Source organism: Calidris pugnax, unplaced genomic scaffold (genome assembly GCF_001431845.1).
Source record: "Calidris pugnax isolate Ruff unplaced genomic scaffold, ASM143184v1 scaffold25, whole genome shotgun sequence".
Classification (NCBI taxonomy): Eukaryota; Metazoa; Chordata; class Aves; order Charadriiformes; family Scolopacidae; genus Calidris; species Calidris pugnax.
In genome coordinates, this window is record NW_015090805.1 from 3,795,085 (window position 1) to 3,819,049 (window position 23,965).

The 23,965-nt window shown below is 39.6% G+C and overlaps 1 protein-coding gene across 1 annotated transcript in view; it reads left to right on the forward strand.

The window, feature by feature from the left end:
* The window catches only part of PRDM15 (PR domain containing 15), a 41,294-nt gene that overhangs the window by 11,538 nt on the left and 5,791 nt on the right, over nt 1-23,965 (forward strand). The window contains exons 5-21 of the mRNA XM_014938213.1: nt 812-910; nt 1,703-1,927; nt 2,627-2,762; nt 3,867-4,045; nt 4,500-4,594; nt 5,533-5,620; nt 9,588-9,755; nt 14,110-14,204; nt 15,339-15,470; nt 16,427-16,561; nt 18,522-18,685; nt 19,114-19,193; nt 19,805-19,924; nt 20,651-20,782; nt 21,279-21,362; nt 21,560-21,735; nt 22,892-22,972. Coding sequence (XP_014793699.1) covers nt 812-910; nt 1,703-1,927; nt 2,627-2,762; nt 3,867-4,045; nt 4,500-4,594; nt 5,533-5,620; nt 9,588-9,755; nt 14,110-14,204; nt 15,339-15,470; nt 16,427-16,561; nt 18,522-18,685; nt 19,114-19,193; nt 19,805-19,924; nt 20,651-20,782; nt 21,279-21,362; nt 21,560-21,735; nt 22,892-22,972 — 2,189 coding nt within the window. The remainder of the gene's footprint in view (nt 1-811; nt 911-1,702; nt 1,928-2,626; nt 2,763-3,866; nt 4,046-4,499; nt 4,595-5,532; nt 5,621-9,587; nt 9,756-14,109; nt 14,205-15,338; nt 15,471-16,426; nt 16,562-18,521; nt 18,686-19,113; nt 19,194-19,804; nt 19,925-20,650; nt 20,783-21,278; nt 21,363-21,559; nt 21,736-22,891; nt 22,973-23,965) is intronic.

Genomic DNA, 23,965 nt, shown 5'->3' on the forward strand with positions numbered 1-23,965 from the left:
GTGGCAGAAACCAAGGCACAGTTTGAATCTTCTGTGCTGCCATTCACTTAACCTAATTTTAGTGTCATCCTCCTTGTAGACTGCGGAATATTCAGCTTTGAGTTTACCAAAAAAATCTCTGAACCAGTCCAGATTTATCAGATCCTCTTGACAAATTCAGACATATCATCTGAGGACTAAAGGACAATGGATTGTGAAAAGAGTAGCTGTTTTCCTCTTTTATTTTTTTTTTTCCCTCATTCCAGTTCCATTTTCCCTCTAATTTTCTTTATCTGGTGTAAGCTGATATGTTAATTAAACCATAAATACAGTGGTTTCATAGAAGATCTAATTAATGAAACTACTCAAAATCAGATTTTCATTGTCCTTACCCTTACTTCTGTTAATCCAAATGTTCTTACTCTGCAATGCTCTTCAGAGAGGCAAGGAGGCTTCTCCTGCTTCTGTCCTCAACTGACCCAGAAGAGGACTGGTAACCATGTTTTAAAGGTGCTAAAAATTGCTTTATGTTGTGCCTTTGATAATCACATTCCTTTAGAAAGTTATAAAGAGACCTTCAAGACTTTACAAGAGCACTGATGTTCTTTCCTGGCATCCTTTAGTTTCTTTTCTGATTTCTCATCTGTTCTGATGTTTCAAGTGCTCATGTTTGGAAAATCCTGAAGCGGTCCCAGCTGCCCCTGTGGGCCTCTACCTGCTTAAATCATAACTTGTGATACTGAGGGAGTTATTGCAAGATAAATAAAGCTACAGGAATTTACCAACTTCGCCTTTTCAAAGTTTTTCAACATTTCTTCTTGTTGTGATTTAGTGAATGCTCCAGAAGGCAGTGGAGCTGCAGAAGCAGAGCCCAGCCAGTGGACGTGTAAAGTGTGTTCTTCTGCTTTCCAGGAGCCTCAGCTGCTGACAGGTAAGAAGTGCTAGAAATTCACGAGGGAGTACTGAGAAGCATCAGAGGAATTCTGCTTTTCCAGAGCAGGACACTGTAAAGCCATACTCTGTCCATGGTGCAGTAAGATAAAGGTTTGAATTTTTGTGTTCCTTTAAGAAAAAGAGTAGCAGGGAAGATAAAATAGTGATATTTTGGGTATGGCAGTGCTCAGCCTCTGGGCAAACTACTGTGATGTTGAATCTAGAAGAAATAAAACTGTTGTCTAGAAGATGACGTGTGAATGTTAAGAATATCAAGGATGGGGAACTGCTTGAGGGGTATAGGAGGTCAGTGATGCCAGTTTATACTTAGTGATACTGTCTGTCCTAGTATTTATGGCACAGATTTAGTAAAAGTAATGAAATACATTTTTTTCTGCATTTCATTTGCAGCTGTTTTATGTGTTTTTGGAAGACCTTAGAATATTTAAGAACTCTGACCATTTGATGAATCATTTTTGGAAGGGGGACTTATGCTGCTAAATAACTTGGGCATTTGGTAAAATGTACCCATTATCAGGGAGCGCAACCTTTTCCAGTGAAATCTAACAAATCTCTTAAAAATTCAGTCCCTATGAGTAATCATTTCAATGTTTAATAGGCTGTATTGTTTTATTTAGTAAGGTATTGTGGCTGCTTTTGAAATTATTTGAAGTGAGTCTCTGCTAAGCAGGGTTAACCCAATAGATAGGCTTCAACTGGATCTATCCCTTTCAGTATTTCATGGTGGTTTCTTTCCTCCTTACTCTCTTGTTCTTTCTCATCCACCCAGAGCACTTGCTGAGTCACCTGGAACAAGCCAAAGGTGCCCCCCAAAGCAGCCAAGATGAGGCTGTTGCAGAGAAAGCAGCAGAGCCTCCCCCTGTGGAGCAGCCAGTGATTTGTGATGCGGCCAGTGCCAGTACAGAGTCAAGGAGGAAGGCCAGGCGGGGAAGAAAGCCCAAAACAGCAAAAGCAGAAATACCTCTAGTCGTTATTGAAGATAAAGACTCTGCAGGTAAAACAAAACTTAAGAAAATGCTAAGCACATATCCTCTCATATGTCTTTTGATGCCTCTCAGAAAGGCTTAAAAAGTAGCACAGAGACAAGATGGAGGTTTTTAGTTAGATCACTAAAGCAGACAATTTACAGACTTTCTTAATTATCTCTGAGGTACTTGTTTACACTGACATTCTACACTGAATGTTGCAGCACCTGCACTTAGATCACCTGCATTCTCCTGTGATGGTTTTAGTAATAGAGAGGCCCAGAGAAACACAGGATAGTGGTTATGAGAGACTTGCCTAGCTTTCTGCAAGGGGGAACAGGAGAGAAAACATCCTCCCTCTGAAAAGGAGATACTTTCCTCTCTCTACCTTAAGGTTTATTCTTGAAAGGGGCTTTTTTCAGGGTCTTGCCTTACTAAAGGGAAGTTCTAGTGGGAATTTTCATGATGCATAATCAACTGACCCCTTAGTAATAAGTTGGAAAGGTAAGAAATTATACCTACACAGGAGATGTTGGCTACATCCTACTTATCATTCAGTAGCCACTTTCTCTGTCTTACAAGTGCTACCTACTCATTAGCAAGCCAGTATTTGTCATGGACAAATAATATGTTCAGTGCCACATCTCATTACAAAATCAAATTCCTGAATTTGAAATTTTATTTTTAGCTATCTACATTAACATTGTATTTTTATGACATGTTTGCAGAGGAACATGTAGCTGAAGTTGTAGCTGAGGTCCCACCAGAAGAGGTAGCCCTGCCTTCAGCTACAGAAGAGAGAATTATGGAATTTGTTCTAGGAAGGATGCCTGGCACCACAAATAGCATCAGTTCAGTGACAAAGTAAGTGCTCTGGGATGCAGAATTTCCTCTTAGACTTAATTAAGACTATGTAGCATGTAACAGGTCTGCTCAACCTCTGGGCCCACAGATGCTGTTCTTTATTAGCGTAAAATTGTGTGATAATACTGCTTCTACAAGAGTACACTTTGAGTTCCACAAAGATGGCTTGTGCACTGGAGGATGGTGCACAGATGGTGAGATATTGGTGGTAGAATTTCGGAGCATAAGCCGTGAGGCTTCTATTTTCCATCATGGTACTGCTTGTATTCAGTGTATTTCCAAAAGCTTCCTGCAGCTGCAAGGTGAAATATTACTCCAGTTGAATGTTGGTGATAAAACAGGCAAAAAGATTTTTGCAAAAAAAATTATGCTAACCATTATTATTCACTTTTGCTTGTCATCTTAACTCATGAATGACTTCATGTTGATTTCTGCTTGTGATACTTCAGATTTAGAGCAACGGGAGGGGAAAATTTCAGCTTAACAGAACCTCAGGGAGACTTTTAAATATAATTTGATTAATTTAGAATCTTTTATGTCTTTTTGTCTCAGTAAAATTGGCTTTTTGCATTACTTTTTGTATAATAAAGCACTTGATTTTTCAAAATTAGCCAATAAAGCTATATAATGAAGTCCTTAGCAGACACAGAGCCATCGAAAAATGCATTCCAGCGGGTGGTTGTGCTGGGAAATAGAACAGTACTGCTTCTTGGCACCCTGCTGCCCTCTTATCATATTTGCCTTTTGCATGTGAACTGCCAATCTTTCTAAGCTGAAATGGTGCTAATGTTTTCAGAGGATAAGCAGAACAGATCCTTTATGTTCCTCTGAGGAGCCTGCAGAGAGAATCTCTGAGGCTGGTGGCTGCTGCTTTTTCCCTTGTTTGTGCTGGGTGAAGATAATTTGGAGTGAGCTGTAACTCTGACATCTGCTGCTTCCAGGGGGTGGCCAGGAGGGTGCCTTGGCACTGAGGAAGCTCCAGGCTCCCCTCTCCTGCCAGAAGCTGAGCATAACACTCCTCTAGCTTTTGCCAGCTGGTGGGACTCTTTCTTGCAACCTGTGGGATACCTTTCAGTCCCTGCCTCTCTTTCTCTAATCCAGTAGGTTTGCTCATCACCAAAACACCATGTCCCTCAAAAGAAGTTTAATTCTCTCCAGTAGACATGGTATACGGCGGAAGCTGATAAAACAACTTGGGGAGCACAAGCGAGTCTATCAATGCAGTATCTGCAGTAAGATCTTCCAGAACAGCAGCAACCTCAGCAGGCACATCCGTTCTCATGGTGGGTTTGATTTTGCCTCGCTTGCATATTGATTTTGGTGGTTCCAGCTTGGAGTAAAAGAAGAGCTAAGCTATTCTTAAATTTTGGGATAATTTTAATAGAACCCTTTTTTCTTTATTTTTTTAAACTCTCTCTAGAGAACTCTTAGTTTTGCAGACCAAATCATGAGAAGATAGTAGCTGAAAGTTGGAGTACTTCAGATTTGAATTTAGGTACATATTTTAAACAGCAGTTTAAAAAGGGTGGGAGAACCAAACAAAATTTTTTGTCGAAATTGTTGCAAAAAGTTAAATTCCGCTATTTGAATCTCCTGAATTAGTAGTTTCCCATCGCCCGCCTGTTTGTTTGCAGCTGTTTGTGCTTTGGTTTCCTCTGTCTTACCTGGAGTTGATTATTGTCAGTCACTGACTACTTAATTTTTTTTATTGTATTTTATCTTGATTGATGCCCTCAGGTGACAAACTATTTAAATGTGAGGAATGCGCAAAGCTGTTCAGCCGAAAAGAGAGCTTGAAGCAGCATGTTTCATACAAGCACAGCAGGAACGAAGTGAGTGGAAATGACTGGTGGTCTCTTTCTGAGGTTAGGTGAAGATGCACAGTGAACTTCCAGGTGCTGCCTGCAGAGCTTGGGTCAATTAAATTTGAGCAGATATCCGTGTGAATAAGTGAGACAAGACTGATAGGGAGAGAAAACATCTTCTGTTAGAACAGCTGATAAATTTGGGAAGTGTGGACACGCTTTTGAACATACAAGTCCTTTTTAATCTCTGAATTTCCTATAGGAAGTTGTTTTCAGGCATCAGTTACAGCAACACAAGCTGGAGTTACCTGAACCTCCATCATCTAGAGGTAGCATCTGACTTCAGTTTATGGTACTAAATAGGATTGTTGCAGTCTTGTTTGCTTGTCCTATTTTATTTATCCCCACCTATGGCCTTATTTAATGTATGAACTCTCTGGGTAAAGGCTGTGGCATTAAGTGCTGCGCACACATACGTAAGTGTACAGTGCTTACCACAGCAACACTATGCCTCTTGGTGAGGGCCTTTCAGTGCTGCTGCCATATAAATATTAAACATGTTTGTAGTGGGGCCTTATCAGTGAATATTTCCATTGCTGCTCAGCATCAAGCTCCTAAGCTGTGAATTTGTTGACATGCGTTTGGAGCTAGAGGATGAGTCAGATTACATCTTGCTTCTCAAAAATTCTGTCACTGGGTTGCATTGGGGGTTATCAGGAAGACTGTTCCATGCACACAGGTGCATGATTTACTTTTTTTTTCTTTTTTTTGTATAGAGCTCAGATGTAGGAACATGGCAGGACGATATAGCATCAGAATTTTGCATCAATGTGTGTTTAAGTGTCCTGTTGAAAGAAGAAAAATTGGACAGGGCAGAAACAGAAAAAGTAGTTGAGATTTAGAATTTCCCTGTCAAAAGTTACTTGGTTGTTTCTCTGCTTAAACAGTCCATTTGCAATCCTCAGGTTGACAGTGAGTACAGATATAAGTGCACCACGTGTGAAAAGGCCTTTCGGATAGAGAGTGCATTGGAATTCCATAACTGCAGGACAGGTGAGAACAGCTAACCTTCTGCTTCCTGTCATCTCTACTTCCTTTTGTGGGGATGTCTGTGCTGGGAAATAGAACAGTACTGCTTCTTGGCGCCCTGCTGCCCTCTTATCATATTTGCCTTTTGCATGTGAACTGCCAATCTTTCTAAGCTGAAATGGTGCTAATGTTTTCAGAGGATAAGCAGAACAGATCCTTTATGTTCCTCTGAGGAGCCTGCAGAGAGAATCTCTGAGGCTGGTGGCTGCTGCTTTTTCCCTTGTTTGTGCTGGGTGAAGATAATTTGGAGTGAGCTGTAACTCTGACATCTGCTGCTTCCAGGGGGTGGCCAGGAGGGTGCCTTGGCACTGAGGAAGCTCCAGGCTCCCCTCTCCTGCCAGAAGCTGAGCATAACACTCCTCTAGCTTTTGCCAGCTGGTGGGACTCTTTCTTGCAACCTGTGGGATACCTTTCAGTCCCTGCCTCTCTTTCTCTAATCCAGTAGGTTTGCTCATCACCAAAACACCATGTCCCTCAAAAGAAGTTTAATTCTCTCCAGTAGACATGGTATACGGCGGAAGCTGATAAAACAACTTGGGGAGCACAAGCGAGTCTATCAATGCAGTATCTGCAGTAAGATCTTCCAGAACAGCAGCAACCTCAGCAGGCACATCCGTTCTCATGGTGGGTTTGATTTTGCCTCGCTTGCATATTGATTTTGGTGGTTCCAGCTTGGAGTAAAAGAAGAGCTAAGCTATTCTTAAATTTTGGGATAATTTTAATAGAACCCTTTTTTCTTTATTTTTTTAAACTCTCTCTAGAGAACTCTTAGTTTTGCAGACCAAATCATGAGAAGATAGTAGCTGAAAGTTGGAGTACTTCAGATTTGAATTTAGGTACATATTTTAAACAGCAGTTTAAAAAGGGTGGGAGAACCAAACAAAATTTTTTGTCGAAATTGTTGCAAAAAGTTAAATTCCGCTATTTGAATCTCCTGAATTAGTAGTTTCCCATCGCCCGCCTGTTTGTTTGCAGCTGTTTGTGCTTTGGTTTCCTCTGTCTTACCTGGAGTTGATTATTGTCAGTCACTGACTACTTAATTTTTTTTATTGTATTTTATCTTGATTGATGCCCTCAGGTGACAAACTATTTAAATGTGAGGAATGCGCAAAGCTGTTCAGCCGAAAAGAGAGCTTGAAGCAGCATGTTTCATACAAGCACAGCAGGAACGAAGTGAGTGGAAATGACTGGTGGTCTCTTTCTGAGGTTAGGTGAAGATGCACAGTGAACTTCCAGGTGCTGCCTGCAGAGCTTGGGTCAATTAAATTTGAGCAGATATCCGTGTGAATAAGTGAGACAAGACTGATAGGGAGAGAAAACATCTTCTGTTAGAACAGCTGATAAATTTGGGAAGTGTGGACACGCTTTTGAGCATACAAGTCCTTTTTCGTTTCTGAATTTCCTATAGGAAGTTGTTTTCAGGCATCAGTTACAGCAACACAAGCTGGAGTTACCTGAACCTCCATCATCTAGAGGTGGCATCTGACTTCAGTTTATGGTACTAAATAGGATTGTTGCAGTCTTGTTTGCTTGTCCTATTTTATTTATCCCCACCTATGGCCTTATTTAATGTGTGCATACAAGTCCTTTTTCGTTTCTGAATTTCCTATAGGAAGTTGTTTTCAGGCATCAGTTACAGCAACACAAGCTGGAGTTACCTGAACCTCCATCATCTAGAGGTGGCATCTGACTTCAGTTTATGGTACTAAATAGGATTGTTGCAGTCTTGTTTGCTTGTCCTATTTTATTTATCCCCACCTATGGCCTTATTTAATGTATGAACTCTCTGGGTAAAGGCTGTGGCATTAAGTGCTGCGCACACATACGTAAGTGTACAGTGCTTACCACAGCAACACTATGCCTCTTGGTGAGGGCCTTTCAGTGCTGCTGCCATATAAATATTAAACATGTTTGTAGTGGGGCCTTATCAGTGAATATTTCCATTGCTGCTCAGCATCAAGCTCCTAAGCTGTGAATTTGTTGACATGCGTTTGGAGCTAGAGGATGAGTCAGATTACATCTTGCTTCTCAGTCCTAAGCTGTGAATTTGTTGGCATGCGTTCTGGAGCTGGAGGATGAGTCAGATTACATCTTGCTTCTCAAAAATTCTGTCACTGGGTTGGATTGGGGGTTATCAGGAAGACTGTTCCATGCACACAGGTGCATGATTTACTTTTTTTTTTTCTTTTTTTGTATAGAGCTCAGATGTAGGAACATGGCAGGACGATGTAGCATCAGAATTTTGCATCAATGTGTGTTTAAGTGTCTTGTTGAAGGAAGAAAAATTGGACAGGGCAGAAACAGAAAAAGTAGTTGAGATTTAGAATTTCCCTGTCAAAAGTTACTTGGTTGTTTCTCTGCTTAAACAGTCCATTTGCAATCCTCAGGTTGACAGTGAGTACAGATATAAGTGCACCACGTGTGAAAAGGCCTTTCGGATAGAGAGTGCATTGGAATTCCATAACTGCAGGACAGGTGAGAACAGCTAACCTTCTGCTTCCTGTCATCTCTACTTCCTTTTGTGGGGATGTCCGCAAATCCATCTCAGCATAGTAATTACAAAGGGGGAGTAAGCATTTAGGATATTTTTTTCATCATCACAACAAGCAACTTGCCTCTTTCCTTCCTCCCTTCCCTCATTGCTATGATAAGAAAAATATAGCCAGCAGAGCCACACATACACTTACATAATGCTTTTTTTAATATCTCCTGCTCACCTGTCTAATATCCTCGCTGGTATTTCATTTGTATATTCACAGATAGCCTGTTGCCATCTCTCTTTTAACTTTATTTTCTGAAACTAAGTTTCACCTCATTTCTCTGAAATAGAGGAACTGGAAAGGGGGCAAATTTTCTGGCTTTACAGTTTTCTTCTGCTTTCTCATGCTGTCTCTCTTTAGACTTCTAGTAGTCTCACCAGGTGGTTGGAGTTTTTTTTTGTATCACTAGAACCTGTACTTTTCTCCCATAGCCATCCCTTATGCTTACTCATATTACTTATGCTGAGTGATCTTACGCTTAGAAAATGACACAGTGATTACTTTTATGGACCCATGATAATTGTCAGTCCAGGATCACCTGGGTAGTTGCCCCATTCAAAGTCATTTTCTTTCTGAGGGTACAACTTGTATAAAAACTCAGCTTTATGAAGAATGGAAAGTAATGCCAAATAACCTCAGTATTCTGTTTATTAAAAGACAACAGCTCTTTTTCTGAGTTGACTGTTACCAAAACACACAGCAGTTTTTGCTCTGCTCTTTAGTGCATCAAACTATTGCTTCTTTGTAATTGCTGTAGCATTGGGAGATTCCATGTACAGGACCATGCTTTCATGTTCCAACAAAAGTCTTGACTATTGTATGCAAAACAATTTCCCTGTTGGCCTATTGTCATGTAATGGTCTGGAGTTTTTATATTTTCTTCTGGAATATTCAGTACTGGCTGGTATTAGGAACCAGTACTGGCAAGAAGTATCGTGGCGCTTAGAGTTCGTGTGATGTTGTGTTGCTGTACATGAAGTGACTTGTACCAACGTTAAAAACTTGAATCAACTGTAACAGAATCCACTCCAAACTCCAAATATGCCAGACCACAATGGAAATACCCCACGTGAGGAAGTTATGATGCAAGAGTCACTGTTCAAGTTAGTGTCATATGTATTTATTGCCTTTAAAGAAATGTCCTCCAGTGATATTTAAACTCATAGGTAGCAAAAATAAACTCAATGGGTTGTTTGATGCTTATTCTCTTTTTAATGGGAAGACAAACTTTAAAGTAAAAGAAAAATACATGCTTTTGCATCTCTCTCCTCAGTCCATAAAATGATGCATTATATGGTAAAAATCAGGTCTAACAAGAGAACTACCTATCTCACAGATACGCAAAACCCGCTTTCACCTGTAAAGAACTGCATGGGTTCTCTTGCTTACAGATGACAAGACATTCCAGTGCGAGATGTGTTTCAGATTCTTCTCTACAAACAGTAATCTTTCAAAACACAAGAAAAAGCATGGGGATAAGAAGTTTGCATGTGAAATCTGCAATAAGATGTTCTACCGTAAGGATGTCATGCTAGACCATCAAAGACGACACTTGGAAGGTAGGTATACTGCAGATGAACCTAATTATTACTCTTGAAACAGCAATAGAGGTGGAAGGATTAAGGAAATGATTACGCATTAGATTCTTCTGGATGGTAGCTGTCATTTTTCAGTCAGTTACCTGATCTAGATCAGCAAAACGTGACGTTTATTAAAAATAATAGTAACAGATCCTGGAGGGGAGTTGTCTAATTCTATGAAAAACTTTCTCAGAGCACCTACCTTTTTTTTTTCTTTCAGCCTCATGTGATTGAATCCAGTGCTACTAACAGTCATGTGAAAGTTGCTTGGTTTATGAGGATGAGTCAGATTACATCTTGCTTCTCAAAAATTCTGTCACTGGGTTGGATTGGGGGTTATCAGGAAGACTGTTCCATGCACACAGGTGCATGATTTACTTTTTTTTTTTCTTTTTTTGTATAGAGCTCAGATGTAGGAACATGGCAGGACGATGTAGCATCAGAATTTTGCATCAATGTGTGTTTAAGTGTCTTGTTGAAGGAAGAAAAATTGGACAGGGCAGAAACAGAAAAAGTAGTTGAGATTTAGAATTTCCCTGTCAGAAGTTACTTGGTTGTTTCTCTGCTTAAACAGTTGCCGTTTGCAATCCTCAGGTTGACAGTGAGTACAGATATAAGTGCACCACGTGTGAAAAGGCCTTTCGGATAGAGAGTGCATTGGAATTCCATAACTGCAGGACAGGTGAGAACAGCTAACCTTCTGCTTCCTGTCATCTCTACTTCCTTTTGTGGGGATGTCCGCAAATCCATCTCAGCATAGTAATTACAAAGGGGGAGTAAGCATTTAGGATATTTTTTTCATCATCACAACAAGCAACTTGCCTCTTTCCTTCTTCCCTTCCCTCATTGCTGTGATAGAAAAATACAGCCAGCAGAAGCCACATATACACTTACATAATGCTTTTTTTAATATCTCCTGCTCACCTGTCTAATATCCTCGCTGGTATTTCATTTGTATATTCACAGATAGCCTGTTGCCATCTCTCTTTTAACTTTATTTTCTGAAACTAAGTTTCACCTCATTTCTCTGAAATAGAGGAACTGGAAAGGGGGCAAATTTTCTGGCTTTACAGTTTTCTTCTGCTTTCTTATGCTTTCTCTCTTTGGACTTCTGGTAGTCTCACTAGGTGATTGGGGTTTTTTTTGGTATCACTAGAACCTGTCCTTTTCTCCCATAGCCATCCCTTATGCTTACTCATATTACTTATGCTGAGTGATCTTACGCTTAGAAAATGACACAGTGATTACTTTTATGGACCCATGATAATTGTCAGTCCAGGATCACCTGGGTAGTTGCCCCTTACAACACCATTCAAGAGTCATTTTCTTTCTGAGGGTACAACTTGTATAAAAACTCAGCTTTATGAAGAATGGAAAGTAATGCCAAATAACCTCAGTATTCTGTTTATTAAAAGACAGCAGCTCTTTTTCTGAGTTGACTGTTACCAAAACAAGCAGCAGTTTTTGCTCTGCTCTTTAGTGCATCAAACTATTGCTTCTTTGTAATTGCTGTAGCATTGGGAGATTCCATGTACAGGACCACGCTTTCATGTTCCAACAAAAGTCTCAACTATTGAATGCAAAACAATTTCCCCATTGGCCTATTGTCATGTAATGGTCTGGAGTTACTCATATTACTTATGCTGAGTGATCTTACGCTTAGAAAATGACACAGTGATTACTTTTATGGACCCATGATAATTGTCAGTCCAGGATCACCTGGGTAGTTGCCCCTTACAACACCATTCAAGAGTCATTTTCTTTCTGAGGGTACAACTTGTATAAAAACTCAGCTTTATGAAGAATGGAAAGTAATGCCAAATAACCTCAGTATTCTGTTTATTAAAAGACAACAGCTCTTTTTCTGAGTTGACTGTTACCAAAACACACAGCAGTTTTTGCTCTGCTCTTTAGTGCATCAAACTATTGCTTCTTTGTAATTGCTGTAGCATTGGGAGATTCCATGTACAGGACCATGCTTTCATGTTCCAACAAAAGTCTTGACTATTGTATGCAAAACAATTTCCCTGTTGGCCTATTGTCATGTAATGGTCTGGAGTTATTCAAAGTCATTTTCTTTCTGAGGGTACAACTTGTATAAAAACTCAGCTTTATGAAGAATGGAAAGTAATGCCAAATAACCTCAGTATTCTGTTTATTAAAAGACAACAGCTCTTTTTCTGAGTTGACTGTTACCAAAACACACAGCAGTTTTTGCTCTGCTCTTTAGTGCATCAAACTATTGCTTCTTTGTAATTGCTGTAGCATTGGGAGATTCCATGTACAGGACCATGCTTTCATGTTCCAACAAAAGTCTTGACTATTGTATGCAAAACAATTTCCCTGTTGGCCTATTGTCATGTAATGGTCTGGAGTTTTTATATTTTCTTCTGGAATATTCAGTACTGGCTGGTATTAGGAACCAGTACTGGCAAGAAGTATCGTGGCGCTTAGAGTTCGTGTGATGTTGTGTTGCTGTACATGAAGTGACTTGTACCAACGTTAAAAACTTGAATCAACTGTAACAGAATCCACTCCAAACTCCAAATATGCCAGACCACAATGGAAATACCCCACGTGAGGAAGTTATGATGCAAGAGTCACTGTTCAAGTTAGTGTCATATGTATTTATTGCCTTTAAAGAAATGTCCTCCAGTGATATTTAAACTCATAGGTAGCAAAAATAAACTCAATGGGTTGTTTGATGCTTATTCTCTTTTTAATGGGAAGACAAACTTTAAAGTAAAAGAAAAATACATGCTTTTGCATCTCTCTCCTCAGTCCATAAAATGATGCATTATATGGTAAAAATCAGGTCTAACAAGAGAACTACCTATCTCACAGATACGCAAAACCCGCTTTCACCTGTAAAGAACTGCATGGGTTCTCTTGCTTACAGATGACAAGACATTCCAGTGCGAGATGTGTTTCAGATTCTTCTCTACAAACAGTAATCTTTCAAAACACAAGAAAAAGCATGGGGATAAGAAGTTTGCATGTGAAATCTGCAATAAGATGTTCTACCGTAAGGATGTCATGCTAGACCATCAAAGACGACACTTGGAAGGTAGGTATACTGCAGATGAACCTAATTATTACTCTTGAAACAGCAATAGAGGTGGAAGGATTAAGGAAATGATTACGCATTAGATTCTTCTGGATGGTAGCTGTCATTTTTCAGTCAGTTACCTGATCTAGATCAGCAAAACGTGACGTTTATTAAAAATAATAGTAACAGATCCTGGAGGGGAGTTGTCTAATTCTATGAAAAACTTTCTCAGAGCACCTACCTTTTTTTTTTCTTTCAGCCTCATGTGATTGAATCCAGTGCTACTAACAGTCATGTGAAAGTTGCTTGGTTTATAATCCAGTAGTTTAGACTAGATGATTTTAATTGTATTTTTTTCCTTTCTTTGAATTCTATTCTTTCTTTTTCTAAAAAAAATAAATGCGGTAACTTGAAAATCTGAAGGCAGAGAATTAACTTGCAACGTATGACTGAAAGTGACTACTGTATAAATACAGTATAAGTGGAATGCTCTGTGATGTTATCTTTCGGAACCTTGAGAATACATGAAGATGGTATTTTAAGAGTTTACTGTTCAAAATCTCAAACATTTAAGGATGTTATAGGAACTCAAAGAATCTTGGAAAAACTTGGGTGATGGTAGATTGCCAAAATATGTATTAAAATGTCTCTAGCAATCTAGATGGTAAGAGCAAAGGTCATTCAAAAAAAAGGAGGCAGGTTATCTAATTTGGTAGTTCGGACATAGCTGACTGTCACTGGCTGCTCTTGTGATTCAGATCTTTGTGTCATGAACTAGAAGACAGGTAGAGAACAAGGAGCTGAATGGCAATGGCAAGGCATCTCATGTTTAGCTGTCACAGAACAGCAGCAGCCCTCTTCTCTCCTGAAAGTAGCTGACAAAGAGATTGGAAATCATCATTAAGCAGAAAAGATGATGCTGGATGGTTCCCTCTCTCCTTAGAGACTGTGAGGGGGAATTTCTGGGCCAGGATCGAAGTGTCAAGGCCTACTAGATCTGCCTGTTTCCTGATGTTGACAATAAATGTCTGTTTTCAGACACTTTACATTTTGTGTAATAACTGATAAGCCAAAGTACATCACTTTGACAGACTGCATTTATATTCTTAAGATGCCGTTTTAATTTAGAAGTTATCCTTTTGTTAGCAATTAAATTCTTCATTGAGGCTCTTCCCAGTGTTTCACTCTTCTTTACAGTATTCACCTGAAAGGGCATGCAGATTGGAGTGGAAAACCATGGTTTATTTTTTTGTTTTGTTTTTTGATGGGAACTGTTCTGTTAAGGGGTGAGGCGTGTGAAAAGAGAAGACTTTGAGCACAGCACGGAAAACATGGTTCGCTACAAGAAGGAGCCTTCAGGATGCCCCGTGTGCGGGAAGGTGAGTGTCCTTGCCAGCCTGTGCCATGTGAAGCTCTGCATTGTAGCTCCCAGGGTGCTGCAGAGGTACGGTGCGCCTCAACCCAGCACCTCCAAAGGAGCTACCATGGCATAACAAGTTACCACCCGTGTATGAAACCACAATACCAGCCTACCTGAATAGGCAAAAGGTTGAGGTAAATGTGCACTCAGCTTTGTGCCAAGTGAGGTTACCTCACTACCTGGACTGGCGTGTGGTCAGTTACCAGCGAGCCCTGTTGCCCAGCCAGGACATTACTCTTTAAACTGCCTTAGCTCCGTTGTACATCCAAGCCCACTGTGGCCAGGGATGGTGGGAGCTGGTAGGACAAAGGTAATAACAAAACTGAAGTTCAGACTAGACTTTTATTCAGGATGTGTAGTGCAATGTAGAATATAAGATGGCCACTATGTCTGTCAGTGAAATCTCATGGCTTATGTTATTTAGAGTGAATTATTTTTTCTGCTGGAATGTAAACAGCTTGAGTTTGATACTCATTGCTGTATGCATTGGGAATCATTTTCTTTTAGAAATCAAAGTGAATTCATGGTGTAGTCATAACACTTTTGCATTTGGGTGCTTAATGCTCATGATCTGAAGTTGTTGTTATCTCAGGTACAAAGACTGTGGGTTCAACCAGTGATTTTATAAATGTTTAATGATTCATGGTGCAAGATGTACTCGAGCAACTCTTAAGTTGGTGTGTAGTCCTTTGGTTTTGATCCTTTGGGTATGTTACGTATCAATGAAGGTAGATTTTGTGGATGTGTCTTTTTATAGACATTCATGATTCAAAAGACACTGTATAAATATTTCTAAATCTACCCTATGTAATTCTGCTGCAGCTTTTTTGAAAGTCTGCCTCTGATGAGTAGCCAATTTCAGTGGGTTCCTTGGAACTCTGCACCTGTATTATGCTGTGGCAGCAGTTTCTGAGGTAGCCTGCTCGGTGGGTAACAGGAGCGCTTACATGTTTCTGCCAGAATGAATAAAACAGGACAGTAAATATGTTCTGTGCTGTCCATTGGATAACTTGCAAATAACTGTAGCCCTGCTATATCATGATACAAATGATGATTATGATACAAAACCCCTTCCTTCCTTCTTTTCTTTTAGGTATTTTCATGTAGGAGCAATATGAACAAACACCTTTTAACACATGGAGACAAGAAATACACTTGTGAAATCTGTGGACGTAAATTTTTCAGGGTGGATGTGTTGAGAGATCATATTCATGTCCATTTTAAGGTATTGTGATAATAATTTGTTAGAAAAGGCATGTTACTTAGCAGATACATCAATATATCAATAAATATATTGAGACTGTTATGGCCACCTGCTCATACTGGGAACACAACAGTGATCATGTACCCTGTGCAGTGATGTTTCTACAGCAGCCTAGCGTGAGTTGTGCTTTGATTTATCCATGGCTCTGTTTCTACAGAGCATGGGAACTGTCATATTTGAAGTTATTTTAGCTACCACTGCAGAACACTGTTCTGAACGCTATGGAAAAACCACCCCTGTCACCTTGGGTGAATCACAGAGGTTGCTCAGTTTAAGGCAGGGAGAACAACTGAACAGGAAGGCTGCAAACAGATGTATTGTTCCAGGTGTAGGTTGGTTGGGCTGAGGGGTGAATGTCATTCTCTCTCTTTGTGGAGAAAAAAAATCCAAACAAAACTACTAATTGTTTTTGCCTGTTCCATGCTGGTGATTGTGTATATGCCAGCATAACTGCCTGTGTATTGAGTTCCTTACCTCATTTTATCAGAATGTTCCAAATAACAAAAAAGAACCCTTATTAATAGTGCTTAATCAGACAGAGGTTAATTTGACGTAACTGGGTTAACACTGAATTGTAAGGAATTGAATCAGAAGGGAATTGTATCACTCAGTGGTGCTTATAAAGCTGTTTTTATGGATGTAATACTGGGCCAGTTGAGTCTCTCTTTATGTTGAAGTTCCTTTTTTACACAAAAAAATAAGTATTATTTGTTTGGATAAACAGTTCTTTGTTTGGTCATTAACAGAGAAACTTTGTTTATCTGAATTGAATGAAGCAGGAGGATATTTTAAATAAACAATGTTGTAGCAATTGTCAATGCAAGGCAGTCTGCATGGCAACAAAGGCTGACTAGGTGTTAACTTTGAAGTAGAAGTTTAATCTATTAAAACAGAATATTCTTTCCCACCCTACACAGGACATAGCGCTCATGGATGATCACCAAAGAGAAGAGTTCATTGGTAAAATTGGAATCTCATCAGAGGAAAACGATGACAACTCTGATGAAAGTGCAGATTCTGAGCCTCACAAGTATAGCTGCAAAAGGTGCCAGGTAGCTTTAAATACTTTCAAATTAACTTGTTTTGGGAGGGAGGGAGGGAGGGAGTGGAGATGTCGTAAATCATTCAGAATTTTAAACAGTATTAAGAGTTTACAAAGAGAAGGCCAGTTCACAGGTCTACTCTCTTCTGCCAGTGCTTGTTACCTCTTATCTTTGAAGTGATGCTATTCCATAAGACTTAAGGTGGTGTACTGTAAGGTGAACACTAAACACTTAGAATACAGATACATACAATTACCTGTGTGCAAGGAGGCAAGCAAGCAAACCTAGAGGGAGAAACAATAAAAGAACATTTAAATCTTACACTACCTTTTAATTATATGCAAATTAAAATCATTATAGCATTTCTGAATGATACAGTCCACAAATTGATTAATTTTGATGCGATCAGAGGGTCTTCTAGTGGATATCCAGTGTGGAGGATTACGACTGCTCCTTCTGTTCAGTGTAACTGCTTATTCTTGGCCTACTGTATTACTAACAGGGTGACATTAGAAGTACTCCTGGAACAGACTTTACTCAGTTGTCAGCTGAGAAAGGAAGATTTTTTTTTTTAAACCTCTTAGTGCATGGGTTTTGCCATTTTGTAAAGGAAGAATGGGGTCCTTACACCCCATTTGTATTTTGTGCCTTTACTGGGCAAGTATCCTGTGCTGGTGCAGGTGGGATGCAAAGGCATTCAGTAAGAACAGCCAAACTGGCCAAGCTGACATAGGGACGAGGGAATTTTGGTAGTTAAGCTGCAGACTTGGCCTCTGGAAATCAGAGATTATTTCACAGTCTACACTAAATGTGGTCAAAGTGCTTAGCTTACCTTAATTTTAAAGATATGGAGATAGTAATACTTCAGTTTTCTGTTCTTTTCTGTAAACTGGTTTTGAGTGCAAAACAATTTTAAGCTTATGTCAGTAAGCATAAGAAGATGTGGTATCACAACAGTTAATCCTGTGCCTGCTTTCAATGTGGTAATTTTAATGCCTGACACTTAATGGGTCCATAGACTATATAAAATTGTGTGCGTCCAAATGTGGGCAATTGTGCCATTCGAATTAGAAAGCTCTTTTTTGGAAGCTGGTGTTTTTTTCAGTGCTTTTGCAGGTGTTTGTGAAATAAACAGTTGTGTAAGGCAACACCTGTGGAACATTAGTGCTACCTGTGATGAGACGGGGAGGCTTTTTTTGGCTGAAAATATCTATTCACGCATTCCTAAGGGAGATCAACATGTGAATGAATCTTAGTAAAATAGTTCTTTTGAGCTCTTAAGAATCTCTCTCTACATTTTTTCTCATCCCAAAGTACACCTTCACCAAACTGTGCAGTGCTGTCGGAAATACCCTGAATAGTTCAAAAATTGGAGCAAAACATCATGTCAATGGCACTTTCCCTGATATGTTGGAGCATATCTGCGTGTGCAGGGCTACTTAGTCCAGGGAGCTAAGTAGTGGTGCGCCTGTCTATTGTAGTAGTAGCACTTCCAGGAGCTGAGCTAGAGTCACTGCCCTGCAGTGTCTAGAAATACCAACTCTTCTGGAGCTAGTGCTGAAGCTTACTATGCAGACTAGAGTTTACTGTGCACCTAGAGCTCAAAAAACATTTTTTCCATCTGTGGCGTTCTTGCTTTGACAGCTAGTGGAGGTTAGATGTGGTTCTCTTCAAGGGTGTAGCTCAGTGCACAAATAATTGGTGGTCCTCTAGTTGGGCAGTGCAAGAAGCAAAGGTACCATCTCAAGCTAGTTTTCCAAATGTGTTAGCTGATGCCCTGTACCAATGTGCTTGTCATGGCCAAAGAGGTTCAGGCCTAAATCCAGCTTTCACAGATGTTTCATCTAGTGATATGCAGGACATTTATGTCTGCTAGCTTTTATTCTAGATCCTGGTAATGCATTGCTAGATTGTTGCTGTTCCCAGGAACCTTTTTTTCCCTTTCATTCACTATTGGTTCATTCCACAGTTGACTTTCGGCAGAGGGAAGGAGTACCTGAAGCACATAATGGATGTGCACAAGGAGAAAGGCTATGGCTGTAGCATTTGTAATCGACGTTTTGCCCTGAAGGCAACTTACCATGCACACATGGTCATTCATCGGGAGAACCTGCCTGATCCTAACGTACAGAAGTAAGATGACATGCTGCACTGATAAGAGGAGCTATTTCTTTTTTTGAAGTTACAGTGCTTCTGCCACCTGATGCTTTTAGAGAATTGGGCTGTACTAAAATATCTGAAACTGTATAATGAGTGCTTGAAATACATATCACAAATGATTCACTTCACACAGGTGATTAGTTAACAGCCTCCCAGTTTGGTCTTTGTAAAGTATAAATCTGTGATTTTGGTAAATATTTTCTAAAAACTAGGATTTGAGGAATGCCAGACAGCTCCAAGGTTGCAGTGAACTTAGAGGCTCGTTTTAAAAATAAATTTATATTTCAAGGAAACTTTTATAGTAATTAGTATTACCAAATGAAATAGTTACTGGCAGAGATGACTGAAAACCATCTCTGTCTCAAGAAAAGAATGATAGTTTTTGGTCTCTTTGGTTTCAGATACATCCATCCATGTGAAATCTGTGGAAGGATTTTTAACAGTATAGGAAATCTTGAAAGACATAAGCTTATACATACAGGTAAAAATGCTGTATTTCTTTATTATCTTTATTATCAATATTAAAAAGAAGTTTATGTTGCCAGTGCCCGCCTTATTTTTTTTCAGGAGGAAGTAAGTTAGGGGTTTTTACTGTAAGTTACAGTAAGATAAGTGTTACAAGTGCTTTCAGGGTAGATGAGTTTTCTAAAGCAGGCAGTATTAATGAAGATATTTGGTCTAGACACAAAATCCAGATTCCTAGTTAATATGGTGCAGGATTCACCTGCTAAAAATCCTAATTCTGTATTCTGTTCTTCCCCAAATTCTTATCCATGCCACCTTCTCACCATTACACAGGCTGAAAGCTGCTATTGCAAAATCATTTTTAACAGCTCATTATTATTTCATGCTATTCAATATTTTCCTACCTCAGGCTTTATCTTTTTTTTCAGATCTCATACAAAAAGCCAGCTTTTCTGTCTCTCCAAAGTCTTCTAATTTAGTTTGGGCTACAATATGCATGAAAGATGTGGTTGACAACACAGGTGGACTGTTGCCCTCTAATTCACCAGTTTAGGCAGTTTTTAGGAGATGCACATTATTCATTAACATTTTTTTTTGTTTATGTTGTCTTTTAAATTTATTTTTAAGGTGTAAAAAGTCATGCTTGTGAGCAATGTGGCAAATCATTTGCTAGAAAAGACATGTTAAAAGAACATATGCGAGTCCATGATAATATCCGAGAATACTTGTGTGCAGAATGTGGCAAAGGTATGTCTAATGCCTTGTTTTCCATTAATTGTGATACTGAATAGCAGGTGAATATCTGAATTAAAACTACTTCCATTCTTAGAACATTGAAAAGGTTTTTGGAGTGCTGTAAATCCTACATTTTTGAGAGGTAGAAACTGTAATAATCAGGAGCCTTATGGTTACATAAACTACCCCAAATTTTATACCATCTAGTTTCATGGCCTGCAAGAAAAAACTGATTTTAATTAAATTTGCTTTTGTCAGATTGAGGAGTGCTTACCTGACTGAGTTACAATGCATTTGCAGCACAAAAGTGAACAAGTTAATTTTTTCATTCTAGGCTGTTTTCAGACTTAAGAAATAGAGTAATTTCTCTCTCTAAGAGCCTTATAGAGTTGAAGTTGCTTTGAGTTTGTGACTTGTTAGCATTGTAACTTGAAAAAACCTAAACTGGTATTTTAGTGGAAGGCAGGAAGTCTGACACTTCTAATGACGTTTTGTCTGTGCTTGTCCCTGCTGTTTTGCTTCTGCTCAGTGGTTACTCAGATATTTTCCAGAGCTTTTGCCTGGAATTAAAATAATAATTATAATGTACACTGCTACCTAAACAATTAAAAATATGCAATTGTGGACATGCAGCAGATGTAATCTTAGAGCTCTTGGCTAACAGCATGATCTTCCTGAGTTCTCCTCTGAAGGTGGGAGCAGTGGACTAATTGTCATGCTGTACTTTTTGTCTCACAGGAATGAAGACAAAACATGCACTTCGTCACCACATGAAACTTCACAAAGGGATTAAAGAATATGAATGCAAGGAGTGTCACCGAAAATTTGCACAGAAAGTCAACATGCTGAAGCATTACAAAAGACACACAGGTGAGGTCTCTAAAGATGTACAGAAGTTGCACTGAATCAGTGAAATGCTTCCTGAGGGACCTCTTGTCTAGAACAGTCAGAGAGTATGAAGAACGCTAATTAAAAAATATGTGTATTCTCCTTTTTGAAAAGTGAGGTTTTGTCCTTTTGTCAGCCAAGACCACCCGTTATACAGTTAAGATACATAGTTCGGTTGGTTTCACATTTTGCTTTTTTAAGAGAGATGGGTTTGGTCTAGGGTAGGTCTAGAGTGTTGAGTTTAAGTTAGTCTTCAGGCTCACATTTCCCAAAACAAGATTTTACCTCCCAAACCAATTTCTCTTGTTTTTTGCCAGATATAGTGGCATGACTTAGCTAAAAATAGCTAGTGAAGCTGGGCTGCTTCTACTTGTTTGGCTGTGATTTATTATTGGTTTTATTAGTAATACAAGACTCAGAATTGTCCCAGATACCTTAGACTATTTTCACTCTGATGTTAAATGTGCTTTTCACGCAGGAATCAAAGATTTCATGTGCGAGCTCTGTGGCAAGACGTTTAGTGAGAGAAATACAATGGAGACTCATAAGTTGATTCATACAGGTAAATCCTCTAAAGAATAGTATCCCAAGACAATAGCTTAATTTTTTTCCTAGGCTTGCTTTAGACTTGCCAGTTTTGGCACTAATGTTGCACATCAAGTTATCACCATAAAATTATTCCTTTTGTTGAGATTCTGACAATATGGTACTGCTCTTTGGATGCTCTTGCTAACAGCATTTCCTTCCATCTGCCACCAGTAGGAAAACAGTGGACTTGCTCAGTCTGTGATAAGAAATATGTCACTGATTACATGCTACAGAAGCACATCCAGCTGACTCACGACAAGGTAGAAGCCCAGAGCTGTCAGCTGTGTGGAACAAAGGTTTCTACCAGAGCATCCATGAGTCGACATATGAGACGTAAACATCCAGAGGTGAGTGAGCTTGGCAGGTAGATTGTGGGGTGGTTTGTTTGTTGGGGCTTTTTAAGAAAGTTTATAGCTTTCAGTGACTTGAAAGGAATTACTTTTTCTTTTTTTTTTTTTTACTCTTTTTCTGTTCTTTTGGGGCCAATTTTAGGTAGTGTCTGTTTAGCATGCGCTTAACTGAATTAGTGCTTTCGTTATGTCTCAGGAGTAAACATACCTGCTTGTCAGTCTCCCTAAAAGTGAAGTTGTGCTGATTATTTTAAATCCCTTTTCTGCCTCAGGTTAAATGTATATTTTTTCATGTTTTGTCTTCATCCATTAGGGAGTATAATTGATCTTTTTTCCCCATTGTGTTCTCTGTATTCTGAAGCAGTCTGAAAGAAGTGGTGAACAGAGAGCTGATGGCAGCATCTGTGATGATACAAAATTAGTATTAAAGATGAATGCTGACTGCAGAGTATCTAGATTAGAGAGATTTTTTTTGCCTGACCCCAGTGGGGCTTTTTCTGTGTTCTGAATTTCTGAATAGCTATTGTGTTTCTCCTCAGCATTTCTTGTTCGGGTTGACTAAAGCTTGTCCATTCCCTTTGAGATTTGGTTTCTGTTGTTTTATTTACTATCAGTGTATCATTAGTATTGCTTTGCCTTGAACTATCTCTATTTTTTATCATAATGAACAGGAAGGAGATCAACAAAAAGCTTTGTTTATTGATTTTTGGATTGAAAATGCAGCTACATAGCTGCAATCCAGAGGGCAATTTGTCTCTGTTCTTTGATCAGCTGAGATGTATAGATTTAGCTGAAAATCATGGAGTAGTTTATAAATAGAAATGCTAAAGTAATTTTTTTTTCAAACACATTGTTTGTTTTGTATAGAATTCATAACTTCCTAGTGGCCTATGTTCTCTCTAGAATATGAAAATAAATATACTCTTCTATTGTTGGCTTTAAACTTTGCTGGTTTTCAGCAAGAAAGAAAAGATGATATGCCATAAGGCTATTTTTATAAAGCCATGGTTAAATCCCTTGTATTAAATGATACATGTAAAATGTTAGATTACATCATTTTTGCTTTGTGACAGGGTTTATGTCGTCAGTGCTGTATTGTTTGACTGTGGTATGCACGGCTGCAGTTCACTGGCTGATACCTCTTTGTCCACAGATTCTTTCGGTGAGGATTGATGATTTAGAGCAGCTGCCAGAGACAACTACCATTGATGCCTCCTCAATTGGGATTGTTCAGGTAAATTGGCCATTGCAGAGTTCTGGTAGCAACTAGGTTCCAGGCGTACTTGAGGGTGAGGTTGAGACATCACCTTTGGTACATCAGATAGCTGGGCATAGGCCAAGGAATGTGCTTTTTTAGAGAGTCAGCCCCAGCTTAACATGTATAAGCAGATGGAAGCTGTTGATCTGTGTTGTTATATAATATGGGTCCGGAGCTTATGGGTCAGGATTAAAGGGAGGGCAGGGACAGGTGATGTTACAGTGGGGGTCTGCTACAGGCCACCCAACCAGGATGACCAAGCGGATGAGGGCCTTTATAGACAGACAGGAGCAGCCTCACATTCACAAGCCCTGGTCCTCATGGGGGATTTCAACCACCCAGATATCTGTTGGAGGGACAACACAGCAGGGCATAAGCAATCCAGAAGGCTCCTGGAATACATCGGTGATAGCTCTCTTCTCCAAGTGATCTTGTTCTCACCAGCAAGGAGGGGCTGGTCTGGAATACATCGGTGATAGCTTTCTTCTCCAAGTGATAGAGGTACCACGCTGGATCTTGTTCTCACCAACAAGGAGGGGCTGGTGGGGAATGTGAAGCTCAAGGGCAGCCATGGCTACAGTGACCATGAGATGGTGAAGTTCAAGATCGCCATGGCTGCAGTGACCATGAGATGGTGAAGTTCAAGATCCTTAGGCCAGCGAGGAGGTTGTGCACTAAGCTCCCTATCCTGGACTTCAGGAGAGGAGACTTTGGCCTCTTCAGGGATCTGGTTGACAGAGTCCTGTGGAATAATACTTCCTGGAAGGAAGAGGGGCCCAAGAAAGCTGGTTAATATTTGAGGATCACCTCCTCTAAGTTCAGGAGCAGTGCATCCCAACAGAGAGGAAGTTGGGTAAAAACATCAGGAGGCCTGCATGGATGAACAAGGAGCTCCTGAAAACTCAAATACAAAAAGGAAGCTTATAGAGGGTAGAAGCAAGGACAGGTAACCTGGGAGGAAGCGGGGGG